At 49.6% G+C, this 13,947-nt stretch overlaps 1 protein-coding gene across 1 annotated transcript in view; it reads left to right on the top strand.

Annotated features, from left to right (window-relative positions):
• MXI1 (MAX interactor 1, dimerization protein) overlaps nucleotides 2,363-13,947 on the top strand; it is a 94,577-nt gene continuing 82,992 nt past the window's right edge. Inside the window, exon 1 of the mRNA XM_018041345.1 lies at nucleotides 2,363-3,014. Coding sequence (XP_017896834.1) covers nucleotides 2,753-3,014 — 262 coding nt within the window. The 5' untranslated portion in view covers nucleotides 2,363-2,752. The remainder of the gene's footprint in view (nucleotides 3,015-13,947) is intronic.

Raw genomic sequence — 13,947 nt, 5'->3', positions numbered from 1 at the left:
TTACCAAAATGAATGTATGCAACTCTACTGTATGTGAGACTCTGGGGCACAATAGCCTAGATTCTGTAAAACAAAAAGGCATTTCTCCTGCCTCCACTGTGTCTCTTGTGGTGCCATTGTCTGACGCTAAGAACTCACATAATAACAAAAAACAATGCCCCTATGATGGGAGGGAAGACTTGATTTGGCACCAGCAGTGGTGTTTTCCATGGGAATGATGGTGGGGGCTGTGGCTGACTGTGGGAATAGTGCAAATCAGCACTTTTTTGTAGATTTTCTTCAAGCCATTGTTTATTTTGGCTTTGGTCAGATCCGTGGCCCAGCTTGAAGATTCCCACTGGGCTTTCTGAAGCTCACAGACCTATGAGAGATGAAACAGGGATAAATAAATAATGACAAAACACTCTACCCCTGCCCTGGCACTCATGTGTGGGGTGTGCCTATCTTGCTGGGTGTGTATACATGCAGATTGCAGTACAGTATATGTACACATTTGGCCCACACCTCCACCAGGGAATCAGAAACCAAGGTTTTCTCTGGGCTTAGAAAGTTCTTTGTCTCACTTTCACCAGGGGCAAGGGAGATCAATTTTTGCAAAATGGCATTGGATAAAACTTGTTTATACTTCCTAAAGTCCTTAGATGTTTATAGATTTTAAAATATGAGTAACTCAGATTGTGGTTCCAACAGAACAAAAAGTAAATAGCTGTTGTGAAGATGGAAAAAAAGTGAAGTGAAACTGTTAGTCGCTCAGTCACGTCCAACTCTTTGTGACCCCATGGACTGTAGCCTGCCAGGCTCCTCTGTCCATGGAATTCTCCAGCCAAGAATACTGGAATGAGTTTCCATTCCCTTCTCCAGGGAATTGTCCCAACCCAGGGATCGAACCCAGGTCTCCTGCACTGCAGGCAGATTCCTTACCAGGGAATGAGCCACCAGTGAAGGTGAACTTTTATCTCACACCTTTTAGGAGCTTCTTCTCTACCCTAGCTAAAGGATGCAGAGATCAATCAAGATGGAAGATGAGCAGGGAATCTGTGTAGTATGATTATATTATGGTCCAAAATGTGAATATATCGGCTTTAAAATGCCAAATACTGATTCAGCAGCAGGTTATTGAAGTCTAAAAATACACAAGACTTCAATGAGGGTGCATGAATTTATTTTACATACATATATAGTGTTTTTTACAAAGAAACACACTTTCTCTCCTTTTTTCCAAAAGTTTCCATTTCCAGGAAAAGTCTTCCTGACAAGTGTGTGTGAAGCTGTCTCTAAGCAGAGTGGCTGGGTTGCACAACTCCAGGGGGCAGCATTCACTGTGTCTTCTGTATAAATGGTTTCCCTGGAGGAAACCTCCAGGAGACCTTGCAAGGCAACAATATTTAGATAGGCTTATTGCACAGATGTTTTTCAACAAAGTGCAGAAGAGTCTTGTTTCCTATAACTTATTTCTCCTTTCAGCTGCCAAGTAGGGGACTCAGGTTCTTATCTGGGTCTGTATTGGAAGAAAAAGATCATACTATGAGCGTGCTGACTGCAGATATAATTTAATCAACTCATGAATCTTATCAGAGGTTTCATGGATGGGGAAACAGGCTGAGAGAGGTTAGGGGACTTGCCCAGGCACACTCACAGTCCAGTCTGTGTGCAGCAGAGCTGGGGCTTGAATGCCTCTCTATGGCATTCCCCAAGGGCCCTGACTGCCACCACACTTCCCAGGCCTGGAAAGCATCCATGGTTCCTGCAGACCCTGAATGGTCTGCACTGGCAATGGAACAGTGTTGCCTAGGGTAGGGGTCTTCAGAACCAAAAGGTGGAATTCAGCCACGGTAGGGGTGGGAAGTTCCTGGGCTGCCACGTCCTCCTTTCTGCCAAATAAAATAAAAGAGAGCCAGGTGTGGAGGCTCCCTACTGTGAGCTTTGCACAGCTGGACTAAGGCTGGGAAGAGGAGTGTGGGGAGAGACGCTTCCATCTCCTCCCCCTTCCCGGAAAATAACTCTGCATTGGAAGGGAGAAAGAAAGAGTGAGTAAATTTGTAACTGGGATTTGGTGGCCTGGGGATTTCATTCGGCCCTGTGAAGGCAGATGCCTGTGCCTCTGTGTGTGTGCGTGTGCGTGTACGTGTGTGTGTGTGTATGTAGGAGTGTGTCTATTGAGGGGAGAGAACTTGAGGTAACGTGTATGATTTTTTTGGACTGGACTTTTATTTTTTAAGTCATAGCAGCTACCGTTGGAATCTAGTATGTGGTGCCAGGCATTGGTATTATTTTCACGTGAAGTAAAAGAACAACAGTTTAATAGTTTGTTTTTCTGTGGGTACGCTCAGAGCCCTCGAGTATTTTTTCCATTTGGGTTTAAATACTACGCTCTACAATGTGATAAGATTGGGGAGAGGCAGGGTAGTATGCCAGGACTGGCAGGGGGCGGTCCCTGCCTCGCTTGTCTCCGCCTTTCATTTTGACCAGTCCGATGGCGACTGGCTCGCACTAGGACCCAGGCGCCAGAGCGCCTCCGTCTGTCCTGTAGGTTCATTCAATCTCCCATACACACAGACCCACAGCGAGACCGACACACACTCACACACACTCAAACACACAACAGCACGCAGCGAGGCTCGGGAAGTCAGGTCGCCTTCTCGCCTCGGCGCCTTCTTCGCTCCAGCCAGCCGGCTTTCCCCCGGGGCCCGGAGCTTGGCCGGGCCGCGCAGCCCCGAAAGAGGACGAGCTCGGCGGACCCCGCGGTCCCTCCATGGGCAAACGCGGGCGGCCGCGCAAGGAGGCGCGCTGCGAGGGCGCGGGGCTGGCCCCCGCCGCGCCCCCGGCCGTGACCGCGCCCCAGCCCCCGGCCCAGCCGGAGGAGCCCGCGGGGGCCAAGCTCAGGTGCCCCTTCTCGGACATTTTCAACACCAGCGAGAACTCGATGGAGAAGCACATCAACACTTTTCTGCAGAACGTGCAGATTCTGCTCGAGGCCGCCAGCTACCTGGAGCAGATCGAGAAAGAAAACAAAAGTAAGTTTGGGGGCCCTGGCTCCTCTTCGGCGCCGGGCTCTTTCTTCCTCGCCCACTTGGGCGACCCCTGACGCTTGCTTAGCCCCCCTCTCCCCAACACACTCACATCTAGCCCTCGGCAGTAAAGCCGATGACACCGGAGAAAGGACACGCACGCACAAAGCTGCTAAAGATGTAACAAAGACGAGCAGGGGGTAGGCGGGGGGGTGGGGGTGGGGGGTGCTGTCGGTGCGTCAGTCTGTCCGTCTCCGGGAGGGTGGGAGAACCGCTGGGCCGAGGAGCGGGGGAGTGTTGTTGTTTGCTGACAACTGAGCCGAGAGCTCATCTCTTCGAGGTCGCGTTTCTTACTTTTTTTTTTTTTTCCTCTCTCCCTTTTTTTTTCCCCCGGAGCCTTCTCGGGCAGACAAGTGTTGTTTTTCCGTCGCTCGTTCCTGGGTGGGGTGGGGATTACAAGACGAAAGTTGGAAACTGTAGGCAGAGCTCGGCGGTTCCAGAAAGAAAACACATAGACACACGACAACGATAACAACAAGCAAACAGCCCTCCACGGCGTGGGCTCCGGCTGGCTCGGCTCTGCTTCTTCCTCCTGTCTACTTTGCCTTTTCCTCTCTTCTCGCTGCAAGGCTGGGCTCAGGCCATCGCGTCCACGCAGACAGTGCCCCTGCGCCTCTGCTGCCCTAGGTGCCCCTGCCCCCGACTCCTCCCCCCCCCCCAAAGAAACAGGCCGGCAAAACCAAGCACCGCCAGCAGCTCGCCCGGGACCCGCGGTGCTGCGCCCGGGAAACTTGGCGAGGGGGACTCAGCGAGAAGGAAACTTTGGGATCTCGCAGGAAACAATAGTTGTGGAAGAAGGTGTGGGGTGTTATGTGCTGTTTCTTTATTTTCCGGGATACGGCTCCCGAGTGAGCGCGCTGGGCGAGGAAGGCAGATGCCTTCCTGGTGGCTTTCTACTGCTCCCCCAACCCCCACCCCAGATTCAGGTGGAGAGAGATGGTTGCGGGCGGGGGGGGGGGTGCTGGGAGCCCCACCCCGGCCTGGCCTCCTTTTTTGTATTTGTTTGTTTCATTTTTGCCTGGGTCCCCCAATCCTCCCCACGCCGTCGCCTCAGCGCCCTAACGGGGGCACGCGAGTGCGGCGTCTCCAGCACGGTTCTCACAAATAATAGCTGCGAGGAGGAAGGGGCCGAGGCGGACAGGCCACAGACTAGAGAAAAGCTAGCTGTTTAATCTGTCCGAGCAAGTAGGAAGATCAATGAGATGAGAGAAAAAGAGGGGGGGGGGTGAGAGAAAGAAAGGGAGAAAAATGGTCCGATTGCAACGTGTCAAGTCTTGCAACCTACCCCCCTCCCAAACACAACAATCCTCAAACACAAAAACACCCTAGCTGACCGACACCCCAGGCCTTCGGGGTTAAAGTAACCGCGTGATGGCAGCGAAATCGTGCAGTAGCTTAAGGCAAAAACAAGGATTTGTGTTGGGAGGTTGGTGGTGCGTTCTTTTCTTTTCTTCTGTCCCTGTTTTCTCGGGGTGCCTGGGTTACGAGAAAGGCGCATCGCCGGCGGTTGCAGCCGAATCAGTTTGCGATTATTCCGGGTGTGGGGTGGGGGGCAGTATGCCTTCGCCTGTAGGGTCAGAGCTGGTGGGGAGGTGGGTGAAGACATGGTTTTGTTTGGTGTGTTTGCTTTTGTTGGAGGGGGAGGGGCGTGATTTCTTACTCTATCCACCCCCCCTCGCCCGGGTCCCCCATTCCCCCGAGTCTGTCCCGTGGCGCCGGCTTTGGCGGGGGGGTGCACCCAAAAAGGGCACCTTGGCAGTGAGTGGCAAACCTGGTTTGCCCCCGCCCGGTCCCCTCTACAGAGGGGTGTACGAGAAGCTGCTGGAGCTTCCTCCGCGTCCCGCGCCCCCCGCCCCTCGCACTCGCAGACAATCGGAGACCTCTGTTCCCCACCTCGCCGCCCCCACCCTCGCTCCCCGACCGCCTCGGCCGCCGCCACCTCCTTGTTTACCCGGTGCCGGGGCTCCGGCGTGGCCACCAGTCACGTAAGCAAAGGGCCGGGCGCGCCGGGCCGGACTGCCCCGCACGGGGCGGGCCAGAGGTAGTGGAGCCGGGCTCCGGGGACCGTGCAAGCCAAGGGGCTTCCTCCCGGTCCCCTTACCGAGGCGTCCGCGCTGCCACCCCCCGAGAGGGGCTCGGGAACCTGGGCGCCCTCAACTTCGTGTGCAAAATCAGCCCCTCGGCCCGGCTGCCCTCCTCCTCCGGCCGGCTCCCCGCTGGAGTATTTTTAGCTCTCTTGCCTCTTTTCGCAGCCGCTGTTTGGCTCAGCATGACGTGATGCCAGCGGCCCCCAGATTTCCCCGAGAGTGGGGACCCTGTTCTAGGCCCTAGCCCCCTCCCCACGAGCTCACGCAGGCGAGGGGGACCTGCAGCAAACTATGGGGCGACCGTCCACAGGGCCTTCTATTATCTCCTTTGCAAACTGGAGCGGCCCACGGGGGCCACTTTATTTTCCCCACTCTCGCCTCCGCTCCGGCCCGGGTCTAGGTCTCCCCGTACGGAAACAACGGGCCCTACATCTGCCTCATTTAATCGGGGGTGCTTCTTCGCGCTGGCGGCGCTCGCGGTTGTTTTCTGCTCGATGCACACAATGCCCGCGCGTCACGGCGGTCCGCGTGTGCACAGCAATAACGCGAGTGTGGGGGCGGGTCGTGCGTGCGCCGGGCTCGGGCACTGAGGGTTCCTCCGCGCGCGCGGGGCTTGTTTTGCTTCAGAGCCCCGAAACGCTTACATCATTCAGTCGTTAGGGGAGGGAGGGGAATCTAGGCGTTCCGATAGGATTCCAACATTTCTCAGGTCCCTCCCTGGTTTTTGGAAGGAAGCAAGGACCCTAGCTGTTTATTTTTATGATGGTGGCGGGACTCAAGGTTTGTTTGTTGGGTAAGGTTTGTTTCTGGTTTTAGGTCACTACTGCAAACGACAATACTGGCCGGCTCAGGTGCACAACCTCCTCGCTTTCATTTCAGACAGTTCTCCTGTAATCACTTGATCTCAGTTTCTCCGCCTCCACCACTTCCCCCTCCCAGCGAGAGACACATGGTTTCCACATGGAGACAAACTTCTTTCCTCTGACTGGACTTGACCTAGCAGCATCGCTCAGCCAATCGGCAGCCTCAGCTTCCCATGACGTCATGCGTTGCTGAGGCCAGAGACTGGGGGGTGGAGCCTGGAGGCAAGCCAGAAAATCTCTGGGAGCTGTAGTGCGGCCAGCTGGTTCAATCCCTCCTTAAAGGGACGCTCTTCACCCCGAGAAGGGTATTGAACCTCAATTCTCCGTTTCGGGTTCTGTGAGACATTCTCGAAATGCACCGATAGGCCCTGGTCACGAGTTCACACGTTCCGCTTTTACTGTGTGCAAAAAAGTACTTACTTGGCAGGAGCTTGCCTTATTTTCCATTGTCACCAGAACTGCTTTTCATGGCCTCGTTGAGGTTTCCGTACTAGGAGAGCTCACCAAGTGTGTCCACAGTGGTGAGTTATTCTTAGTATATATGATGAGTTTTCTTGGGGTGTTCAAATTGAGTCACTCAGCACTGACTGCTCTGTGCAAGGCAAGGATTCCCTAGAAGATGCAAGTACATTCTCCCAAACTTCCAACTTCCTCCCTAAGAACCTCAAATTAAAAGCCTCCAGAAATATTAATTATGGATACTGTGACCCTGTTATCACAAATTCAGAAATTATATGTAAATAACCTGACATAGGGTCCAGTGAAGGGGTAGCAATTTAGGACTGACCAGTTGAAAAAAAATTTACTTCCTGTTTTGGAAAAGGTGAAAAACGAAAGAGAAAAAGAAATTAATTCACAAAGGGGTGTTCTGTGCATAAAAGTTGTTGAGCAGGCAAGCGGAATCTACAGGACACAAGAGGGCTTCCCAGTGTCTAGGGAAGGTGGCTTGGGGGCAATGCTTAAGATAGAAAAGAATGATTAAATGGGAGTAGAAGCCTTGGGTGGCTCTCTGGAGTGCATTACCTGGGTTGGACGGTGAGGTGCTTTCCTAGGGGCATGGACAGGCCAAAGAACAGCCTCTGCCTGCTGACAGAGTAAGCTGTGGCTGTATGGTGTCATTTGGCCCCACCCTGCCTTCCCAACTTAATCTCCTCTACTCCCGTCCAGCAGGTCCACCAACAAGCAGCCTTTACAGTCATCCCTCTGTGCTTGACTCAGACTCTTTCCTCTGTCTAGCATGCCCTCATTCTCTTACTCTCCTGAGATTATCTGTGTCTAACCTAGCTTCAAAGCCGAGGTCAGATCCCACCTCTTCCAGGAAGCCTCCCCTGGATATTTCTCAAGTCAGGGAATGAATGAGAGAATGAAAGCTTTACAGTCACCCAGAGCAGGGCCCAAGTTACTCCTTCACTACTTACTGGCTGTGTGGCCTTGGGCACAAGTTGCCTAACCTGAGGTTTCATTTCTTTTTTTGTCAAATGAGGATAACCATAGCATCAGCCTCCTGCCACTGCTGAACAACTAACTGAGGCACTTCATTTAAAGTACCTGGAATATAGTAGGTGCTCAATAAGTAGTCACTTCTCTGAGCTTTGATAATCAGCAATGCTCTACTTGCTTGCTGTACATTAGCTTTATCCTCACAGGGAGACGATTAGCATCTTAAGGGAAAAGATCACTCAACAGTATTTCAGTATATGTCACCATTGCATAACACTGGACATACACGAGACAATTAATACACATCCCTTGATTGCTTGGATTGTCATTTACTGGCTATGACACAGTGATCAGTTTTGAAGGCAGAAAGGACACATGATAGACTTTCTGAAGACTTGGAGTTGGAAATAACTGATCTCTTCCAAGGAGGGAAGATGTCTCCCATAATCAATGCAGACTGCTCCTGGGCTTTAAAGATCAGGGCCTATACAGAGATGGTAGGTCAGGCCCGGAGAGCTGAAACTGCATCAGCTGTGACCCTGCAGATGGATCAGTTATTTGTTTACAGAGCAAATTATGCTAAAATTGAGGGCTTTGATAGCAACTAGTGTTTATGTAGATCACATTTCTGCATGGCAAGCATCTTACGATTCATTCATTCATTCATTCCCCAAATTATGTATTGAGCCTTTACGATGTGCAATTGCTTTCCCCCCCACTGAAAACTCTGTAAGTTGATTTATGATGGGAGTGGAGTGAGGTATTTGTTTTTGGTGAAGTTGTATAAAGAGCATTCTTAACTTAGGCTTCTGTTTCCTCTATAGCCTAAATTATGCTCCCCAGATTCAACTCTTTTTGATCTCTGCCCATTGCTAAATGCCAGAAGTGGACTTTTGGGGATACTGTTGTAGCTTTCAGAGTCCCAGAGCTCCCAGGGACTGGGTACCCTGTGGAGGGGACCCAGGAAAAGCATCTGGACCTTACAAAGTTAGAGAAGCTGAATTGAGTCATTCATGGTTTGGTGGGGGAAAAGAAGCTCTATCAGATCCAAGACAGAACAAGACCTGCTCACCTACCTGCCCTCTTTGACCAAAACACTCTCCTATTTGGCACACTTAGAAATGGAGATTTTCATCTGAGAATGGCTGGCAAAATCTGGAGGTAGAACTGAAGGAAGTGAAGAGGGTGTCAGCATTGCAGCAGCAGCAACTAATCGCTCTGCGTGATACCAACACTGGCAACCATTTACTGGGCACTGAATATACTTGGTAAAACATGGGGCTAAAGACGTGTTATCTCCTCCCAAACTTCACAACCACCACATAGCATGTGTATGTACTTTAATTGCTCCCATTTTACAGAGAGGGTAACTGAGTAACTTGCCCAAAGATCACATAGTAATGGTGGAGCTGAGTTTTGAAGCGAGGCCTCTGATTGGACTGAGCCTGCAGTTTTATATAACCATATATGCGTGTATGCATTTTCCAGTCAAGGAATGAAGTCCAGAGAGGTGAAATGACTGGCTTGAGGTGGCCCAACAACCGGAAGCAGAGCGGGTGTTTGTAACACCTTGTTGATTGTCTAAGGTCTTCCTACACACACCCTGCTTAGAAAAGGTTTAGAAACGAAGCTGGAGACAGAAGAGCCAACCAGAGAGGGGTTTTTTTTTTTTCTTTTTTGTCTTCGTTTTTCAGAGTTGTTCAACTCTCCTGGCCCTAACTCAAGTTTAGGCTCCTAGGAAACACCACCCCCTTCGCGCTGCTCTTCCAAGTCTGTCCTCTGGACATATTAGAGGACTTGGGGCTGTTGCTATGGTACTGGGGCCAACAGCAGGTTCATCAAAAGCTGAGTCTTTTGCCTTTTTTAAAAAAAAGCCTGGCCCTGCAGAAACGAATTGGCCACAAAGATTTGCATCAGTCATTGTGGCTTGTTCTGTTTTAGATCCCCCTGCCTCCCCACCCCACCCCCTCTTCCCTACCACCACCACTTTCTATAAATACAGTTGGATAAATATTGATTTAAACTGGGTTTCTGGAGGAGAAGCACATGGTTGCACTGGGCTGGTCCTCACTTAGATACCACCAGTATGCCAGGCATGACACACCTAACCCCTGACAGCTCTGGCTTCCAAATGACCCCTTTTGGGGAGGTGAGTTATGGTTTCGTGACTTTTGAGTTAAAAAAGAGAGAGAGACAGAAAAAGAAGTATAAAAGGCAATAACCCAGCAAAAAATGGGAATCTTCCTGCAGAATGAAGAAAGCCATTTTCAGCAGGCAGAAATGAGGGGAGGTTTACGGTAGCCTGGCCTTCTGAACCAGTAGTTCTCTTCCCTTTGCCATTCTTCCTTCCATTCCCTTTCAGTTGTGTTTTTGAAGGAGGCAAGGTGGTAAGACAGAACATCAATGCCAGAAAAAGCCCCAGAGGTCACAGAGCTTCCATCATCCTCACTATACAGATGGGGAGGCTGAGGCCCAGAAAAGGACAGTGGCTTGCCCAAGATGACACAGCAGAGGCAGAAGCAAGTCCTGCCTGATGTGAGAATGGGTCCCAGGCAGAGCCCCAAACTGGGCTTTTGTTATACAGGTCAGGTGCTCATAAAGTCAGCAATTCTCAACCCTGGTTTACTGATCGCAGGGTGTGTCCGGTTATTGCAAAGGTCATTGCAACATTCTCAATAGTCTTTCAAAATGAAGATAATTTGAATTCACCATTTAGAAAAAATATTTTCTTATACATCTATGGTAGGGGGAGTGGGTGGAACCCAAAGGTGATGACAGTGATTGGACGGCTCTCCAGCCTTAACTGAGGAGGAGGCATTCAGGTCTTCCCAGAGGGGCCTCCCTCTGGGGGTGGAGGGTGGAGTTCTGGCTCCACTGGCGAGAAGCTTTGATTCCAACGGGAGCGACACCTGCTCTCTGACTCTTGTGCTAAACTAAAGGGAAGTCATTTTCTCTGATACTGTTGTCCCTGAGTGGCCTGGCTGGAGGTGTTAAAACTGTCAGCAGCTGACTTGATCTCTCTGGCCAAAACGAATGGGCATTTGCCACCACCCGTCTGAGCTGGAGGTTCCTTCTTTGCTTCCTCATCTTGGCAGAATGCTCTGCTGGGCCCCTCGCTTGTGAAATATTTTGAAAGTTCAGGTGACCCTCATTTTGAGCAATACATCTCCAGGAAATATATGTAAATAGGATCTCTCTCTCTTTTTTTTTTTTTTAATTTAGGTTAGTGACCCTCTCTTTTAAAAGGCCTGCATGGCAAATAATTTTATAAAATGTGGAATTATGTTGCATGCCCGGAATTCTCCCTAAATGTGTTTTGTGAGTCTGTTCATCCATCCATTCATCAAGCTGGTATTTAAGGTATACACACTGCTTTATGTCAGGCTTTGTGCTAGGGCCCAGAGATACAGTCCCTGCCATCATGGACTTAAACTCTATTCCAGTGCCAGATTTTAGAAGTTTCACTTGTCTTAAAGTAAACCTCAACAATGTGGATTGCATCTGACATGGGCTTTGTGTCTTTGGTTCTAGTCATCATTACAGATAGAACAAAAATTTATACTGGGCTTCAAAAAGAAAAAAAGAGAGAGAATAGTCTCTCTCCTCCCTCCATGTACCCTGCCATCCCCCAGCCTGATGTTTAAAATCCTTTGTGTTTGGTGTTTATCCTTATAATTTTTACAGATCTGACTCTCCCCCGCGCCCTTTTTTAAGCTGCCCAAGCCTAGGAAATCAAGTACTGGGTAAGCAACCTTGTAAATAAACACAGTCCATTCTTAGTTCCTTACAGATTGGGGCACTCTGCACTTGGAGGATTGTCCATACCAATGTTTCTACCATGCCTGCTGTCCCATCGAACGTGCCTTTGGCCCCATCTCTCTAATATCCAACTACAGTGTCTGCTGAGGAAATATAAACATAGCAAAATTAGAAAGATAAACACAGTGTCCTGAGGGAGAGAAAGATTGGGACGTTTAAAGCTAATAAAAGGGGATTTGGATTACCTGTTATTTGAGATATTTTACTCTGTATTTTTATTGCCATTGCAAGTATACTTGAATAAAGATGGTTTGGGACCATTTTAATACCACTGTATTAAAATGGAGGGCATGCCCAGGGCCGCTCTGTTTCTGATCAAGAGTGGCAAGTGTGAGCCTTTGTTTTTATTTCTACAGGGGCCCAGAACTACTGTACAATCCTGTGCTATCTCCTTCTTACTTCAACCATACCTGACCATCTCTACTATATTTCTTGACTCCCAAGATTCTGAGTGCCTTGCATACAACTTTATTTGCTTTTTTCCACCAGCTGTAAAGTTTAGCTCAATACAACACGTAATTTCTAACACCTGTGAGGAGCTTGGTGCTTCCAGAGTGCAATGTGTATGATCTCCAGGTCGAGTTCTATATTCCAGTGCAAGTGACAGACAAATAGAAATCAATAAATAATACTTGCCTGTTTCCTGGGAGTCTGATAGCCTGTCCCCAGGGTGGGGGCGGGTTGCTGCTGACAAGTGTATTGTCTCTGTTTTCCAAAGGAACAGTGATAATGGTGCCTTTTTAATGAGCAGTTACTATGCACTAGCACAATGCCAAGTGCTTTATATTAAATCCTGACATTCATGTAATAGGAGGGTGCTATCATTATCCTCATTTTACAGATGAGGAAAGCCTTAGCCTTAGCAAGGCAAGCTAACTTTCCCAAGGCTACCTGCTAACAAAAAGTGGGGCTGAGACTCAAAACCAGCTTCTTCCTAGGAGACTTCAGGGCTCTTAGAGAAGTGTCAGAGAGCAAGAGGCAAGACATGGAAAGTGGAATGTTTGGAGCTGAAGCTGAGGGTCCCCTTGGGGAAGCCTCCCTGGAGTGAGTCCCTTTACTTCCCACGCATCCTAGAACAGAGAGAGGACAGCCAGAGCCTCTGGGGTTCTTCAGGCGTCGACACCAAAGCAGACAGGGCCCTTGTTCTGCAAGGCACTGGCTGAGGGTGTTCTGCTTGCCCTTGCAGTACCACCTGGCCTAGCACCCCCTGGGGAACTCACCCAACCAGTAGGGCTCCTGAGGCTCTGCATGCTCGGGTGTCGGGGTGTGAATCCACACCCTGTCAGACTCTACTAGGTTTCCCGAAGGCGCCTGAGCTTGTAGGGAAACTGGTCTGGCCCGTGCCTGGCAAGTGTGAGCCACACAGATGAGCTTTAGGCCCTGGCTGCCACCTTACTAGCGAGGGCCAGCTGGTTCTGGTCGAACGGCGTTGGTCCAACCTCTTCCTCTCCTCCGTGGAGATCTAGGAAGCCAGGGTGATCGTAAATAGAACTGGGTTCATATCATTTACTTGGTTAAAGCCCTTCAATAGTTTCCTTCCTGTCTCACTGAGAATAAAATCCCAAATCCCTGCATGGCCATCACCCTTACAGTTTGGCATGAATGTGGTCTGAAGATGGATAGCCTTGGTGTCTCCTAGGACCTTGTCAGAAATGGGTCTCCCAGGTGCCACCCCAGAACTGCTGAACCCAAAACTCCATTTTAGCATGATTCTCAGGTGACCTATGTGCTTATGAAAGTCTGAGGCGCTGGCCAAACACCCCTGTGATTGCCCTGATCCCTCCATCCACCTAAACCATCCTCCCCCTCATTTATTATTTATCCCTTATTTCTACTTATCACAATTTACAATGCTTTTACTTGCTTATCATTGGTCTGTCAGGCTAGAATGCAAGCACTTTGAGGACAGAGACCACAAGTAGTTTTATCCTTTGTTCTCTTTGGCATCTAGGTTAGTGTGCAGCAGGTAACAGAGGCTTAAGAAATATTTGTTGAACAAACGATGAGTTCTCTGCCTTTAACCCTCTGACCTAGTGCTTATCAACAATGGTACTATTGATGAGACAGTTCCTCTTGAGCAGATTAATCTGGAATACTGCTGGATTTAACATCCTTGGTTCCTACTCACTAAATGTCAGTAGAACTCCCAAGTCATGGTGACACTCAAGAAAGACACTTCTACACATTTCCAAAGCCTCCAGGTGGATGGTATTATCCTGATTGAGGCCATTGCCTTAACCAACTTTGTTTGACCTTGTCTGACAAAACATACCCTGATGTACTCTATGGGGTCCAAGAGTTAGGAAATCCAGGTTTGAATCTGTTCGCTACCTGTATGACTTTGGGCAAATCACTTAACCTTTCTGGGCCTCGAATGGGAAACAGGAATCTCAGAATATGTTGAGGATTAAATGAATTGACTGTACGAGTGGCACCACACACATAGTTGGCTCTTATTATGCAGCAGCTATAGGCAAATGGAGGCATGTTATTCTTGGATCTCTGGAGAATCCCAGAATCCTGGAATCAGCTTGCTGGAGTTGGAAGAGATGGTGAGATCACACACGTCCTTGGGCAAGCAAGGGCCTGGTGTTTTATTCTAACTATTGTACCTGAAGCTGAAAACAGCCACAAGATAGCAAGGCTGGATGTATCCAGGGTCTGGCTGGG

The sequence above is a fragment of the Capra hircus genome, chromosome 26 (assembly GCF_001704415.2).
Source record: "Capra hircus breed San Clemente chromosome 26, ASM170441v1, whole genome shotgun sequence".
Classification (NCBI taxonomy): domain Eukaryota; kingdom Metazoa; phylum Chordata; class Mammalia; order Artiodactyla; family Bovidae; genus Capra; species Capra hircus.
Note: the sequence above shows the minus strand (reverse complement) of the source record. Positions and strands in the feature narration are given on the sequence as shown.